The sequence below is a fragment of the Oryzias latipes genome, chromosome 11, assembly GCF_002234675.1.
Source record: "Oryzias latipes chromosome 11, ASM223467v1".
In the NCBI taxonomy this organism is placed as follows: Eukaryota; Metazoa; Chordata; class Actinopteri; order Beloniformes; family Adrianichthyidae; genus Oryzias; species Oryzias latipes.
Window position 1 is genome coordinate 12,614,282 of NC_019869.2, and position 16,828 is coordinate 12,631,109.

At 39.4% G+C, this 16,828-nt stretch overlaps 1 protein-coding gene across 19 annotated transcripts in view; it reads left to right on the forward strand.

Moving 5' to 3' along the window:
* The window catches only part of adgrb2 (adhesion G protein-coupled receptor B2), a 320,439-nt gene that overhangs the window by 233,790 nt on the left and 69,821 nt on the right, over positions 1–16,828 (forward strand). For all 19 annotated transcript variants that reach the window (XR_002874120.1, XM_023959844.1, XM_023959851.1 and 16 more), the window contains one exon: positions 10,512–10,638. Coding sequence is in view for 18 of the 19 variants with exons in the window: in XM_023959844.1 (XP_023815612.1) it covers positions 10,512–10,638 (127 nt within the window). In the remaining variant the exon portion in view is untranslated. The remainder of the gene's footprint in view (positions 1–10,511; positions 10,639–16,828) is intronic.

Below are 16,828 nucleotides of genomic sequence, written 5' to 3' on the forward strand. Positions count from 1 at the left end.
TGGAGTGTGGAGCGGGTCTCCCTTGGGGGGTCCTGGCTCGTACCTGGGGTTGGGGCGGGGGGGTGCCCAGAACTCCTGGGTGGTGATGGGGTGCTCGTCTGGGGCTGTGGGCACCCTTCTCCGGTGGGGCCCTGCGTTGGGCTCTCCCGGCGCGGCGGGGGGGCTGCTCTCCTGGTTGGGCTGGGGCGGCACTCTCTTTCCCCCCATCCCTCCCTGCTCTCTGGCTCTGGGGGCCTCGCGGCGGTCCTGCTGGCCCTGGCCTGGGTGGCGGATTTGGTTTCCCGGGGGGCGGTTGTTCCCTGCCTTCTCCCGTGCGGCGTTGGGGGGGGTTCCGGCTGCCGCTGCTGCTGCGGCCGGGGTCTTGGTGTGGGGATGGCTGGACACTCTCCTTCCTTCTTTACACATTCCTCCATCCATTTTAAAAGAACATAAACACTCACCTGAGCACAGGTGTTAGCTCACCTTTGCACTAATAGCTTGCGTGATAGAATGAATGAAATATGTCACACTAGTTGGTTTTAAGGCATTAGTATGAGTGTGTGAACACTATCTGTTTTGTGTACATGTTGACGTGGACATTTTTGCGGCTAGCAGGTGTGTTGATAACATTTGAGTTTGTGTGTGGACAGGCCCCGCCCTTTTTGTACTACATTTGAACCTTACCATAATGATAAACAACCAGTAAACTTGTTGCTTCATGCTGCTTCATTGTCTTATTCCCCCTCCCCTCCTATGAACACCCTCCTAACCCCCCCCCCCCCCCCCCCCTCTCTAACATCCCTCTCTCTTCGTCCCTTCTTTCCTTTTCCGTCCAGTCCAACACCCAAGATTTTCAAACATGGTTGAAATTAATAAAGTTTGGCCTCAATTACAAAAGGGGTTTATTCAGACATACCTTTGGTTTGTCTGAAAATTAATAACCCCTCTTGTTAAAGTAAAATATGTCCAACACAAGTGGCCCTCAGTTCTCATCTGCCTGCCCAGCTGTTAGACAGGACAAGTTAAAAAAAAAAAAGAAAAAAAGAGAACAAAGATTCTACAGGGATGCTGCAGCCAACGGGTCATAGAGAACACTTGAACAACACAAACGGGTAAGGAAGGGTTCAAAGACTTGCACTATGCGAAGGGAACCCATTAGTCCTGCTTAAGTATTAAGTGTGCAACCGTTGTGGAATACATGCTAGCAGCCTGACTGTTAGAGAGGTTAAGAAATTAAACAATCAGAACGTTATTTATTTGGCATCCTACGGGCTTTTGCGTATCACCTGTGTACTCCGTTTGTGCGGCAATTGCACACCGTCAATAAGGAGCCAATGCACGTACTGTACTGATGACTAAAGTCCAGAGCAAGGACACTGCACAATAGCATCACTTATATGTCAAAAGTGAGTGTAATTTACGTCATCTCTACAAATATTTCCAGATACACTTACCACACACAAGATAATTTTACATTCTATTTTCATGACGTCCCTTAAGGAGGACGCAGGAGCCGCAAGGGAGACCCACCAGATGCAGTTGCATCTGTCTACAACCCTCTATGGGCCAAGACAACTAAAAAATCTGCAGCACGGTCCACATGACAAAGACAGTAGTCCTTAGAAGAAAAGTTAAATCTGACATCAAGGATTCCTATTTAATGTTTCTTTAGTTTCCATGGGGAAAATGGTTGGTTTCCAGATTGAGTAAACCACAAACAGAATGTTTTAGAAGAGACCTTCAATATTATTTTTTTCTCAAAATCTTTCTTTCTCACATGGACTCATCAAAACAAAATGTTCAAGAGGTTTCTGCAGAGATAGAATTTAGACGCATAAGCCGTACAGTGTTCCACATGTTTCCCATAATCTCATATCATGTTCTTCTTGTCATCTACATTGGACAGTGGAAAAAAGGGAAAGCCTACTTACTGCACAGTTGATATTTAGGTCAAAAGTGTTTCAGCTAAAAATGCACATATTCACGCCAGTAAAAATATGTTGTAAGATTTGCTTTAATACTTTCTTGTTATTTAGTTCTAATTTCTTTTGACAATCTTATGCACTCTACTGTAAACCCAACATTGAAAGTGTTGTTACAAATATTAATTTTAACTCCCCTGAAAAAGGCTGTCAGCTTGAATCCATCCATGTAATATTCTCTGATCAAATCTTTTGTAACAGTGCTTAAATGTTAACCGTGGTGCTTCTAGATCACCCAAAATAGTGTGAACTTTCTAGAGAGAGTCGGCTCTCTGCCGAATCATTGGATGGGAAGACTTTTCCATCTGGTTACAGCACCGTTCAACAGTTTGCGTTCAGGCAGCAGCATCAGCTTAGTTTTGCTACAGTTGAAAAAGCCAGCGTGTGTTTCACTTATCCTTACAACTGTTGGGAGCTGCAGTGTGTGCTGGTGAAGCAAATTAACAGTATGTGTTAGGGACTAGAGTGGCAACATTGCATTGTCTGTGACGACTGTTTATCTGGGTGCTGTTTCCCCTTTTTCATAACCTTGTGACTTTTTGTTTTGACTTCGGGTCCAATGTAGAAAATCAGCCCCAGGTCTTAGAAACTTGGTGTATAAGGTTTTACTCCATAAAAAGATTTGTATTGAAATTCATCCACATTGTTAGGTAGTCTAACATTGCTGTGTGTACTTGGAACAAACCTAAAATTTGGGTTTTGAGCAGTCAAAGGCTGCTAAACTTGGCAGAGCTCGAAGTTGCAGAAAAATCCTTCACATTATGGTTTGCTTCAGATCGTTTTCTACAGAAGCAACACTAAGTTTTGCCCTTGCACATGAAACCAGTGTTTCAAATTTTTTGACAAGTAGCACCAACATTTTTTTGGTATATTGTAGTTAGTGTTTCATGCGATCATTCTTTTGGTGCTTTTAATTAAATGTGATCTGAAATTAATTCATCTAAGTAATCTATTTTTAATCTGTTATTTTTAACCTAATAATGGCTGTGTAAAGCCTAATTTAGAGATACTTTCTTTTAAATTAATGACATTGTGGAATGGTAGAAGATCAAATTACAACTAAAAAGAGGCTTTATAAAGTTGTCCTAATATAACAGACTTCAAACCTTTACTTTTACACCAACCAGGGGTATTTTAAAGAGGTACAAAAACAAACACAAGAACAAAACATCAGGTCCAAGGGGCTCTAATTTAACACAAAAACAGTAGGAACATCTTTCTGAGCAATTCCAAAAATAATGATGTCAAACTTCTTATTATTGCTATAATATACCTGCATATGTTGACATACCTAATTCTACAGTTTCCCATGTGATCAGCCCTCCACGTATCCCATGAATTTATGACAACGAACACCCCACCGGGAGATCGGGCCTTATCTCTTAAATATTAGATAATAGCTGCATCACAGCAGCAAAGCGGCATGTGCCGCATACACAGCGGTAGTTTTCAGCTGAGATCCGATAGAACCTTCAAGCACGTAAACAGTCAGACCTTTGTTTTTTATTTTTGAGGACATGAATGATTAAACGCAATTTAACAAAAAAATAATGTGCTAATTTGTCACTAATTAATTGTTGGAAATTAATGCGATAACGTGAAACCCCTAATTCTAGTGACTATAACTTAAAAGTGTGTTGTCTGTTGTTGTTTTTTTTTGAAGAGCAGAAGTGCGACAGATGCTTACTACCCTCATGTTCCTAAAGTCAAAGATTCTAAAAGTTATATTTCAATATGGAAATGCTTGGAAAATGCTCTTTTATCTTCTTTTATCCTAAAATTTTTGTGGTTGTTTAAAGAGATAATATTGTTACAGACCAAAGTGTCACTAGATTCACACCCTTAGTATTGACTTTGTGTAAGTGACCGAACCCCTCTGAAGATGGATTGGTAGGATTTTACACGATGAGCCAAAATCTGCAATTAGTGATTATGAAGTGGATACTGAGGATGTTTAACCCAAGCAGTCTGTAGCAGCTTTTCCACAAAAGCAAGCCTTTTTTTTAAAAGGGATTTTTTGATCATGATGGCACAGAAACATGTAATGGTATTTGTGTTTAATTCTTTCCCATGAATTATTGATGCCCTTTCCACTCATGACAGTGTTTCTGTTTGAATACATTTTGCTATTCCTTTTTTGGGCTTTAAATGCTTTGAGTAGAAAAGCATTAAACTGATGATCAAGCTGCCATCAGTGACATGGAGCATGCATTAGGTGCAGCTAAATTAGCACATACTCGATTGCACAAGCACGTCATGATCACCGCATTATGCTGATGAGTTTTAACACATTGGTTTCTCTAAATCAGTGTCCTCTTGAGGCCATTTACCCCGTAATCCTTAAAATCCTTTTACCACATACTCTTCTTCCCACTTGTCATTCTGTCTATGACTAATTAGGCCTCATGTTTTCACTGTGATTCACCAACTCTCAGTCAGTTAAAGACAATGACTGTGTTCTTTTCTCAAAAAACCATGAAAAATTTAGGTTACACAATATCAAAGGCAATTTGTTCACTAACTTCTCAGTTTTATGCTTTGAATGTTAAATCCCCTCAGTCTTTTTTTTTTTTTGAAAGCTTTAAAGCCTCTGTCTTTTTTTTTTTAAAGGAGAACAAACATTCCTGTCATTAACATACTGATATGTATCTGCGTGTGAAATTCTTTTGCCATCCTCAAAAGCTTTTCATCTCTATGCATCTAATTGTTGTTTGTCTCTCCAGTTTATTTATTTATTTTTCTTACTTTATATTTTCCCCTATAGCCACTGATGGCATAAATGAAAAACTAGGTGTATTGTTAAAAAAAAAAGTTTCTGTGAGTGTCTTTATGCAGCATTTTTTTTTTTTTTTTTGCTTGTCCTGTCTAATTGCTGAGCAGACAGACGAGAGCTGAAAACCTCTTGTGTGCAACATATTTTACTGTTACAATAGGGGTTATGAAACGTTTGACACACTAGGTGTATATTTAAATAAACCCCTTTTGTAATTTGTAACATGTACACAATACAACTGTTGTTCACACATGCATACTTAAGCATTCGGACTGACCCATGTGAATTATTTAATTTAATCACTATCATATCAACTATTTGTGCAAAGGTGAGACAGCACCTGTGCACGAGTGGACCTCTACGTTCTTCTAAAGTGGATGTTGGAATGTAAAAAGAAGGAGGGAGAGTACCAAGCCATCCCCACACGAAGACCCCCGCTGCGGCAGCAGATAGAGAACAACTGCTACGGGGTCCCCCGGTAGGGAGCAGGGAGGCACCGGGGGACAGAGAGCGCAAGCCCCAGCCCAACCAGGAGAGCAGACCCCCCCCCGCCCGCACCAGTAGGGCCTAATGCGGGGCCCCACCCCAGGAGAGCACCCCCAGTCCCAGACATGTAACTCTTTTGTCTTCAAAGAAAACTGTTGAAGGCTTTTCCTCCAATCTAACACAAAAAAAGGTGTCATATAGCAAACCACAGCAATTCTTTGGATAATTTCAGTTATTTTAGACATAAACTTTAATAAACTCACAGGGAATATTTTAGCTGAAGGCCCTTGTCACAACTGCTCAGATGTAGCTCATGTAGTAGAGGATAAGCAGTCAATTAAGCCTGAAACCCAGCAGACAAAAGAGGTCAGATTTGATTATAAGTGTTGGTGTAATCTGTGGCTCCCTCCCTGTTGTGAGCTGTCAAACAGTTTCCCATTACGCCTACTTCCTCTTTTTCAGCCAGATTGGCATTGAATACTTTATATCCTTATGGCTTTGTTGCGTGTAGTCGGGGTCCATCTGTGTCAGCGGGAAAGGAAGGAAGACATGCATTCCTTCACAAGTATTGCATCTCTATGAATGTAAATAAGCCAGCGCTCCCTTCTCTCCGCCTTTGATCTGCACCATCATTAATGCAAATGCAGTCCATAGTCCCATATTTCACTCATGTGAGCAAAACCATTTGTAAGTACTTTCCTGACATCTTATTGGTGCTCAGTGCATGTTTCAAATCCATGTAGACATGCAACATCAAAAAATGTTCGAACTCTGTGGACTGCTCGTCAATTTTCTCTGAAAACCAGGGAGTGCGTTCCACCAAAGCACTTAAAAAATAAGTAGGAAAGGCAATTTTCCGTTATTTTGACTCTAAAGTTAGAAAAAAAAGCATTTCATGAGTTTTTTTTACCTCCCACAATACCTGTACTAGTAAATGCCCTCCCTGTATTGGATACAATTTAAACTTAAAAATCAAGAAACATAAAAAAAGGAGTAGGTTTATGGCAAACAACAAAACTGAGGGTTAAACCTGAGATTGCCTCATTCAACAACTAATCCTCTTCATAATACAGGCTTTTGTGCTTAGTCTGAAGATTGTCATGAAAACTTTACTTTGGCTTTCCAACGAGAAGGTGACGTGACGGTTTTCTGCAGCATTGATAGCAAATGTCACTCTCTGCTTGTTTATTTCATGCATTCCTCTGACACAGAGGTGCTCTCCAATCACCTCTACCTGTCATACTGTTCCTGAACTTCTCTACCGTTGCACGTTTTCCAATAATCAGTCTCTGCAGCATCAAGAGCAGCTAATAATCATATGGGAATATCCTGAAATCTAATGACAGACATTAATTACAGGTTGGAGGGGCTGTGTTTGCAGGCCTCGCATTATTTTATGTGCTGGGAAACATTTGAGAAAGAATGTTGAGACGTTCTTGTCAGTCACAGTCAGTATGTTCATGTCTCCTGTCATAACAAAGGTATTTTTAGTTTTAGTCTTGAAGGATGTATTGTTTTCTTGTGAATTCCTTGTCATTAGAAACACTCAATGTCCTATAGAGTAGCAAGACACAATAGAACTTAGGAAACATTTATTTCAATACTTTAAGGTCAGTAAATAAACGCCAACTTTCCTAAATTGCCGAAACATAAACAAAACGTGTGGAAATGGAAAATGGTTGTGAAGCATTTTTATTTTTTCTCTTTTCAATTGGAAACTCTAAATTGTCCCTAGTTGTGAGTGTTTTAGAGTGAATGTGTGTGTGATTGTGGCCCTGCGACAGACTGGCCAACTGTCCCACAAGTGGCTGGGATAGGCTCCGGCAGCCCCATGACCCAGAAAGGGACAAAACAGTAGAAAATGAATTAATGAATGAATAAAACAGCTTGAAAAACATAGAAGTCTAAGGCACTCGACAGGAACAGGTATTACATGTACCATCAGAGGAGCACTTTTTTTTTTTTTTTGCTAGCAAATTCCCCTGGACACTACAGAAATCTAGAAAGTCAGCCCTGGAGTCCACATGTTTTGTTTCAGTTTGAAAATTTAGAAAATTCACACAATTTTAGTCTGAAAAGAAAGGATTAATGTATTTATGAAATTTGAAATGTAATATAAGAGGTCTCCCCGTTGTTTTTAAGTGCTTCTTTATGTCAAACAAGTCATGGTTTCACCTCACCGGACCGTAGAGTAATAAAGTAATGTTTATTTTAATGTTTTTATTTTTTTAAATGTATCATTAATATATATTTTTCTATTTGTTCTAAGGATACATTATTGAGGCTGCCTGTGTATAGAATGACACTGGTATTAATCAGGATATATTTATATTAACAAATACACAACAGAACCAGACATGGCTTGACATTATATTACACCTTTTTTGGCTAATTACAAACAGAGGAGGAAACTGCAGAATGAAACAAAAAAACAAAACAAAACAAAAAAACTAATAAAATGAAGATAGATCTGAGCAAAGTGAGGCACACACATTTTTTGTCACATGACTACAGACAAGCATTCATCAGATATATGTACTGTATCCCCCCCCACATAAGGCAAACTTAAAAGACTTCTTTTTTTTTATCAAAAAGCGACAATGCATCTTTTAATCCTTACTGATGTCAAGTGATTTTGAGAGATACAAGGAGATCTGCCAAAATGTTTGGTTGGCTGTTTTTGATGAGTCGCCGGAGCAAAGTTACTTGATGCATACAGTGAAATTTCAACTATTCATGAAGAAAATCTATGCTCTAATCTGACATATCCCACTATTGAATTACTGGATAAGGAACATTGGAATATTTGATCCCAAAAATGTAAAGGTAAACCCAACATGATACAGGGTCAAATCTTCTGCTCACAACGATTTCACATCATTCTGAGACCCTTGATGACCTCTCAGTTCTTGTCAGAAATACAACATTACATTTGCTTTGCTGATTTCTTTTGCTGTCCAGCTTCTGGTAATGTGAGCTTTTACTGTTGATTTTCACAGGGTTGTAGGTTTGATTCTCCCTCCCAATCTTTAAACTGGTCATAACTGTGTTGTTGTCATTTAGAGGAAATAATGGCCTCCCCATCTTGTGGGATTCGCTTTGGCTGGAAATGGGAACTTTCTTGTTTTTTCATGCATAATTTCCCGAGGTGTTAATAAATATGCCTATCTAACTTCTGGTTCAAATTATTTAACTATAATCTATAATAACATCATTTCTGAACAAGATTTTTCCGCCATTGTTTATTGTTGCTCGTTGTTCTAGTGGATGAAATGAGCCACTCTTTGTGGGTCAAACCAGGGACACTGAAATGAAAATCCTGACAGAAATGTAGCAGTGCTCACTGCCAGAGGGCTGCACCACTTTTTAAATTTGGCTGAACAAATCAATTAATTTGTCTTGTTGTTGTCATTTTTTTTAGCACACATATTCTTATTTTGTGACTGTTGTGCTGACTGCATTATGAAATGTCATGAGTGAGAAACTGGCACCAAAAATGTTGAGAACATCGTAATTCTCTGTCCAGTAGGGTGCAAATTCTAGGAGCAGCTAAAGTGCTGCAAAGAAACCTCCAGTCCCCGGACTTCTGGTAGAGAACCTGAACTTAAGGGGAATCAGACCCCCTGCAGAGCAAGTGCAAAATGTCATTATATATTCACACCTAGGGAAGGTTTTACCACTATCCTTCAAACTTTCTACATTCAATGTGCTTTTTTTCCAACACATTTACCACCATTGTGGTCATGATATGTTGTAAAAATCTGAAGTGTTCAAAGCACTGTGTTCGTTATCCACAAATCAAAGTCACTGCTACAATTGATTCTGCATTGTAATTCTGCCAGGTGAGTGAAGAAAAGAATCTGGCTACATTGGGCAGAGTACTGCCATCTAATGCCATCTGTTCACACAGATATGTAAGGGATTATGGTCAATGAAGTGTGCATTATCAGAAATGATTGCACGCCGTGGAAGCCATACTTTCTGATAGTGCACACTTTGAAGGCCATTATACCATGGTTACTTACAAAAGAAATAAATATCCAATCAGTTTTTATTCCTTTATTCTTGTTTTTTTTTTTTTTTTTGTGGTTTAGATCAATTTTTTTCACAAAAAGTGGACAATTTGTTACGTGGTGCAGCATGTTGCCACGGTAACATAGCCGTTACCGCAAAGGAAAACGATATCTATGCTGATTGTTATGATGAGTTACATAAGGCATCAGTTCAGAGAGAAAGTTCACCTCTTACCGCTTGTTTTTGTCCAGATGATGAAGCTAAAGGTTGTTTTAAAGAAGCCAGCCCAGTGATACAAAACATTTAAGCTATGTGACCGGAACTTCACTGTGGATTATCACTTTTTAATCCACACCCAGCAGCCAATCAGAATTGAGTTTTCACCCAGACCATGGTATAATACACTTTAATTATTGTATCCCCACTACTACTAATAAAACCAAATGTAGTTTAAATGAGGAAGACAAGTATCAGGTTAAACATTCTTCTATTTTTAATTAACTTTTTTTAGTTCATTATTATTCTTCAAAAGGCTGTTTTTTTATTTTCAAAGTCAAATACAATTATCAGATTACACAAATTAGCCTGGTCAATTTGTGTAATCTGTAAATTAGACAGCATGGATATTTTGGACATTTTCCAAAGGAGGGTCTAAGGGCAGGGATGTCCAGTTTAGCTTAGTCAGTTTGTTAGTTCAATTTAGTATTTTCCTATTGAATTCTATGCAGTCATGATCCTTTTGATTTTATGTTTCACTTTTTCAATTACCGATACGAAGCCCATTGAGACAACTGTTGTTGTGAATTAGGGCTATGCAAATAAAATGGAATTGAATTGAATAAATGGAAGCAACGTCCCTCAGTAAAGTGTTTTGACAGTTGATCCTTTAGTTATGTTCCAGTCACCTTTGAAGTCATGCAGGTAATTGTTGGCCAATGCAACTCTTCATTAAGGTCCCAAGGCCCTTAGAAAGGAGAAGATGAGAGGTGGATAAACGCACATCTAAAAGCATTCAAATGCAGAATAGACATGTCAATGGATGTCGATGGATCAACAGCGAATGGCACGGGGTCGAGTTAGGTGAACGAGTTGGTTTAATGGTGGAAAGTATCCACCTCTTGAGAGTTGCTCCTTTGTTTCATCACGCTGCTTACCTCCCGGGCGAGTGTAGTTTTGTGACTTTTCAAAATATGTATATATTCATTTAACTGATAGTTACTCTCTGTGTCCTACCCCCCTACCCTACACCCCCCCCCCCCCTTTCTCTCCACCTCCAGGGAGGCTGGCGCAGAAAACTGGGCCACCGAAGGCTGCCAAACGCTTGCATCAAACACTGTCCACACCAAATGCCGGTGCAGCAGGATATCCAGCTACGCCGTGTTAGCGCAGCAAGCTAAAGACCCGGTAAGTCAGCGGTGTGCAGCCAAATGTACTCAGTGGGACAATGGGAGGACTTGCTGGGCGACGGCCAGCAGGGGCCGGGTTAGTGAGCAGTAAGAATCGAGCTGGTTTCTCTATTTTGCACTCCACCATCTTATGTTGGTCAATAGAATATAGGTGATTATTCGTGGTGATTGTTATTGCTTGTCTAATTACAAACGAGTGGTGGGGTGCTTTCTGGGGGGTTTAACTGGAAAAAAAAGTCAGGTTGCTTCAGCTATTCCCATGTGGCATGAGAAAAAAAATGAGCATGAGCAGATTGTGCAGCTTTTTGAGTGTGATTTTGCCTTTGGCCACCTAACCTGCGCTTCCATAAATAGTTTGCATGGCTTGCAGTGTGTGTGTTTGACATGATTCAAGAAGGCTTTTTTTTAGCAGTTTGGTACACTGTCTGCTCCAATCTCCATTAATAAGACAGGGGTTAACCAAGCACATGACGGTTTTTATTACAATCCTGAGGATTCTAATGTTTATGCTGCGTGTAAAATCATCTTTTCATTTTCTAATCTCATTTATTTAACATCTGTTATCAATATAAATTCAAAATATTCTGTTCTTTAGATTCATTCATTCTTTTTTTTTTTTTTTGTTATTTATTCAACTTATGTGATTATGCAACCTTTAACTGTATAGTACTTTTTACAATTTGGCTTTTTGCACATAAGTGACTACAATCAAATTTGACTGTATTGCAAAAGGAGAGTAAAACAAATGAACTAAATCAGAGAAAAGCTTCATAAATGTTCTCAAAGTGAAACTAAGAGGAAAGTAAGTTTAGCTGGAAGTGTGGAATTTCAATCAATAGATGGGCAAAATTAATGAGCAAAGGAAAAATATGCAGATATGCATTAACAGTCATTGTAGCTCTGTACACTTTTACAGCACTCAATTTACGGTGTGACCTTCATATTCATAAATATTGTCTCTGGAGTTTGTGCATAATACAAATAGTCTTACAATATTTATTCGTGAGGAATCTCCACCAGAAATTACAATTGTATTTCTAAATTATTATTTTAGCTTTTTATATATTTATATTGTATTACTACCTTTCTCTATACCATTACTTAATTTTTTAAAAAAAGGAACAATTTAAAAAGTATTTATATGTCTATCTTTATACATTTTATACATATTAATTCATGGGTTGTTTTACCAATCTCATTAATTGCATTTTTTTTAAAGCAAAACATTTGTCAAAAAGTTTGTCTATAACTTGAAATATTTCATGCAGTTTAACTCTGCTTTTTTTTTTACATTTTGTTCTAATAAAATCTCAGTCTTTTCTGCTGAAGGGTTAGCTTTTGATTCACAAATTACGATTAAGAGCAATCGGGTGCATCTTTCCCATTCTTGGCTTTTCATTGGGGCTCATGGGAAATTTTATGTCTTCATATTGCCATTTGTAAAGTAGAAAAATCCCCAAGGCACAGGGTGTAAAAAAAAACAAAAATACGGACTCTGCAGAAAATGCAGTCTGTCTGAGTACACTCTTTTAAAAACCTCAGAAAATCTCTTTGATACCTAAAAAGAGAATCCCATTTGTTACACTGAATAAAAAGGGGGGGTAAATAATGTATTTAGATTTAGTTTTTAAACTTTAGATTGTAAATATTCTATTTTCTCCCTTGTGGTGCTGTATCGTGGAGATGTGCCCGTTGGGTGTGGAATAAAGGTTTATCTTATCTTTTTTCAATGACCCCATTAATCTTGAAATGCATGGTCTCTAACAACAGAGGACTTTCCATTCCCAGAATCTTTTTTCTTTTTTTTTTGCCAAATAGTACACCTTTTTTAAAAATGTGTTTAAAATCTAAGCTCCAGTCAAATGTTCGTCACAGTTGCTAAGATTCAAGCATTTTAATTTAGGTCTAGCATTTCCTAGCAGGAATCTTCAAAAAGTGGTTGTTAGGAAGAGTTTAAACAAATTGTAATGGCACTTTTTTCCCCACATTGTTGTAGGATAACAAAGACTGCAATCCAACCATTGTCCAGTGCTGATTCAGCATTGAGAAATAAAGCTTCGGGGGGAAAAAAGGGCATAATTAGCTGCCTTGCAGGACTAAGGATATTTATGATGCAGTGACGGAGTCATTTCCTTCTGCTCTGCTGCCTTCATTTACATCATTTTTTTTTATATTGAGTGTAAATAGGGTCAAATAAGGTGAGGACCTCAGGTGAAGTAATTACTTTTTGTCATCGTTTAGTCCTTCAAAACTTTCTTTGCAAGAGCCTGGAACCTATTACAAAGTGTTCATTCCCATAATATGGAAGAACATAATGGCTATGACCTACATGCTAAACGGGTCACTCCGGCTACTGTTTCACCTTCCTATGATTCCTCTTACGGCTAAACAATATTGACTTTTCCTCTTGCCACACAGCAATTGGGTCGGTTGTGTGGAACGAAAGTGGGCTAGGAGGGAAAAGACATTGACTTTTGTGGAATTTGTGGCATTAGTGAGGAGGGTGGGAGTCATTAGTGGGAGATCATGCACCCCCCCCCCAGTAAAACAGTGCAGAGAAGCAGAAGGTATGGGTCATTGTGTTCTCGCCAACATCAGGAGCTCCCGTTGCCAAGTGTGTTCCATAGATGTAGAGTACTACAAAGTTTAAGACCCATTGCAATAAAATCATGTATTTTGCTGTTTTAACGTGTTGCATTTTTAAAAATATTTTTCAGATAATAAGGATAAAACTGCATTTCTGAGTATTTCTTAGTTCAAATCATGGTGAATCAGGAGCAGACAAAGAAATGCCTTTGGGAAAAAAAGTATATACAGTAGCTATGACGCAGCGGCTACAGTCGGCGGGCCACAAACTACCTGCCTGGCTCCATTCCAATGCATCCACTAATAGACTAATAGAATCTGCACAGCTGGTTTGCTCTAATATTACGCACTATTTTTGTTGGACCAGTAACTATAGGTTGGGGGTGTGAGGGGCTGTAAGCTAAGAGGAGTGTGTAAACAGATGGATGGCGGAAAAGTAGGGGTGGCCTTGCTCCTTGTCAATTCAGAGGTGAATTTCTGATGAAGGACTGCTGCTCTGCAGAAACTATTTCCTAGAAAATGACATTTTTTTAAGGATTTGTTTTGGCTAAAAATTGTGTAATTATAGATAAAAGACCACAGGGGACGCTTTAAAAATAGATCAAAAGATGATCAGAGTGGGTCTTATAACTGTAGCTGCAGTTATGCCTGACACCAGAGGAGGGGGACAAGGTTTAAATAGTTAAAAACAAGCAAACAAAACAATGTAGAAATGCCTTCACCATGGACACACCTAAAGCAAAATGAAGACATACAAGCAGGTATGGTCAGGAAACCGAAATACAAGCTCTGAAAAACACACACTCGTGTCGAAGATGTATGGCTGTTGGAGCGGAGCCGAGTATCAGCAGTCCAGCTCTGACAGCTTATCCCAGGCCACGGCACAGGGGACAAGGGGGGGGGGGCAAGGATTAACCTCCATGTTTAATAGAAAAAGTAGGGGGAGGAGGAGGAGAAAGAAATGGAGGGATTTAGAAGCAGTGGTACCATTACAGGCCGTTTACAGTGGAGCGAAGGATAGCCAGTTAATCCTGTTTACTTTATATAGCCTCTGGGACTTCCGCATGTGTATTTTTGTGTATTGTGCTTGGATGTGTTTTATTCTCTTTAAAGGCCATGACTATCGGATACAATACAGAGGCTTTTACTTCAGATAAACAAATGAGAGAGTGGAAGGAGTAATGCAGCGAGGTCATGTCGTTTGTAAGATACACAGAACTCCCTTCTTAATTCTTAAAAAAAATGACTTAACAAAAGCTTAACACCCTACAGACATGGTTGAACTCATTGCTTCCACGGTACTTACAGGTTGATCGTGGAATTTTTTATCGGATTTTCAAAAGTCAGTTTAACTGATTTTGTGCCTCCGGTCAGTAAAGTTACTTAAACCTGCTTTTCTTCAGTGTTGTGTGCATTAGAGAGCCACAGTCCTAGTTGTGTCAGGAGGAAAAAAATGATTGCAGCTTTCAGTTGCCTCTCTGAGCTTGCTTTCTTAGCAGCAGAGGGATTCAAGTTTGGGTCTTGCCTAACTAGTTAACTAGTGTGAGGGAGATGGTCAAGGGTACGAATAGTACCTAAGGACTCAGTTCATCCTGTAAAGGCCAGACAGAAACACATTGGGAAAATAAATGGCTGTAGAAGCCAAATGACTGCATTAGCATTTTCAGAATGGATTGTCCTATAAAGAATATATCACAGAAACCTCATGCTAGCTGCCTTTCTGTTCCTCAACCATTTTCATTCAATTACTTACTGCAATTAATCCATTATTTTGCCTCAATCATTACTGCACAGAGCACCAAACCAGAATGGAAACATTTCTGTGTTGGCTTATTTACAGTATTTAGAGTATTAATGTCCACTGATCCCAATCAGACTTTGGTTGGGGATGAATGTGGTTTTGCAGAATGGCAGCTCATATTTTAAGTTGCTATAATTGGGGCAAAGGAATGAAGCCTGCCCCAGATGAAGCAGCCCAACAAGGTTACGCTATGCAAATATCTTGCACTTGTCAACTATAATTATAGGAAAAAAGGGTTCTAAAATGTAAGAAGGAATTTGCATGAGATTGCATGAGAACTGTTGATTCCTTTGCTCTACTAATTGAATGACATCCAAGCGTCAGAAACCATTATGTGTGGAGAAGGTAACTGATCCACCTTACAGTGCATGAGCTCAAAGTTGGCAAAATTATTATTTGATCATGTGTACAATGGAAAGTAATATTTGGTTTCCAGTGTTGGAATTAACCTGCAAACATTCTGAATAGTTTAAGGGTTAAAAGAATTCTGGGGCAGTAGTTCAAGTCCCAGCTGGGGGACCTGAAACAGATCACCAATGGGAGACCCTTCAGTGTGGAGTTTGCATGTTCTCTGGGGACTCAGGCTTCCTCCAACCGTCCAAAAACATGCTTCATAGGTTAATTGGTTACTCTAAATTGTCTCTAGTGTGAATGTGAGAGTGGTGTGTGATTTGTGGGCCTGCAACAGACTGGGGACCTGTCCAGGATGTCCCCTACCTTCGCCCACCAGTGGCCACGATAGACTCGGGCAGCCCCGTGACCTCGAAAGGGACAAAAACAGGTTCAGAGGATGAATAAATGAATGAAGAATTGTATTGTTAGAATGGGTATGTAAAGTTTTCCCCTTGCTATTGCACAGAAAACTGATTGTGGTAGAGTTCAAATATGGTCAAATTTAGAAGCATAATGTATATTTAAAAAAGTGATGTTAGGTGACTGAAAAGTGACAAATTCTCATCCGATTCTCAAACCACTGAGTATAAAATGGGAGCAGGACTCCTAGCCTTCTTGGACAAGCAGCTGAATGTAGAATTTGCATCACTAAATTCATCAAAGTATTGGATAAAGGAGCGTCACAGTAAAATCCAACTGGAAATAGGAGCAATAGTATGTACATGTCCTAGTTTAGGGGTGCTCATTATGTCGATTGCGATCGGCCGGTTGATCTTCAAGGACATGAGGGTAGATTGCAGGCCAGCAAATATAAATAACCAAGAAAATAAAACGTATTTCTAAAAAAATCCGTCAGCAAATCAAAATCCTCACCTAGAAGTACGTGACTTGATTGACAATCGCACATCCTGTGATACATACGTCACTGCACATGCGTGTTTAAATACACTGAACGCAAATTCTGTCTGTCATCAGAAAGTCACTTCTTGCCCCACGATACGTCAAGTCCCCGGGAGAAGACCACCCTGCCCCACTGGAGTGTTTACTGAGGTCTAGATCACTCCGCGTGCCTCCGCAGCTCCCGCCCTATGGATGAGAGCTTATTAAAGCAGCAGTGTGTACCTCTAGCACGCGCTTCGGGAGTGGAGAAAGCAGCGAAATGCCATGCTCCCCCCATTGCACGGTTTACAGTAGAGCATAAAATATGATAGTCACTGCTTTCTGTTTTTGTGATAAAAGAGAGAGAGAGATCTGTAAGACCTTGCCGTCTCAAAAGTAGCTCAAGTAGCTCACATGCCAAAATAGTGTGGACAGCCCTGTTCTAGTTGAAGCATAATGGTCTGGAGAAGTTTCATCAATGCTGTGGCTATGACTTCAGTTTGCTAACAACTTTTGCAATGAAAAGTAT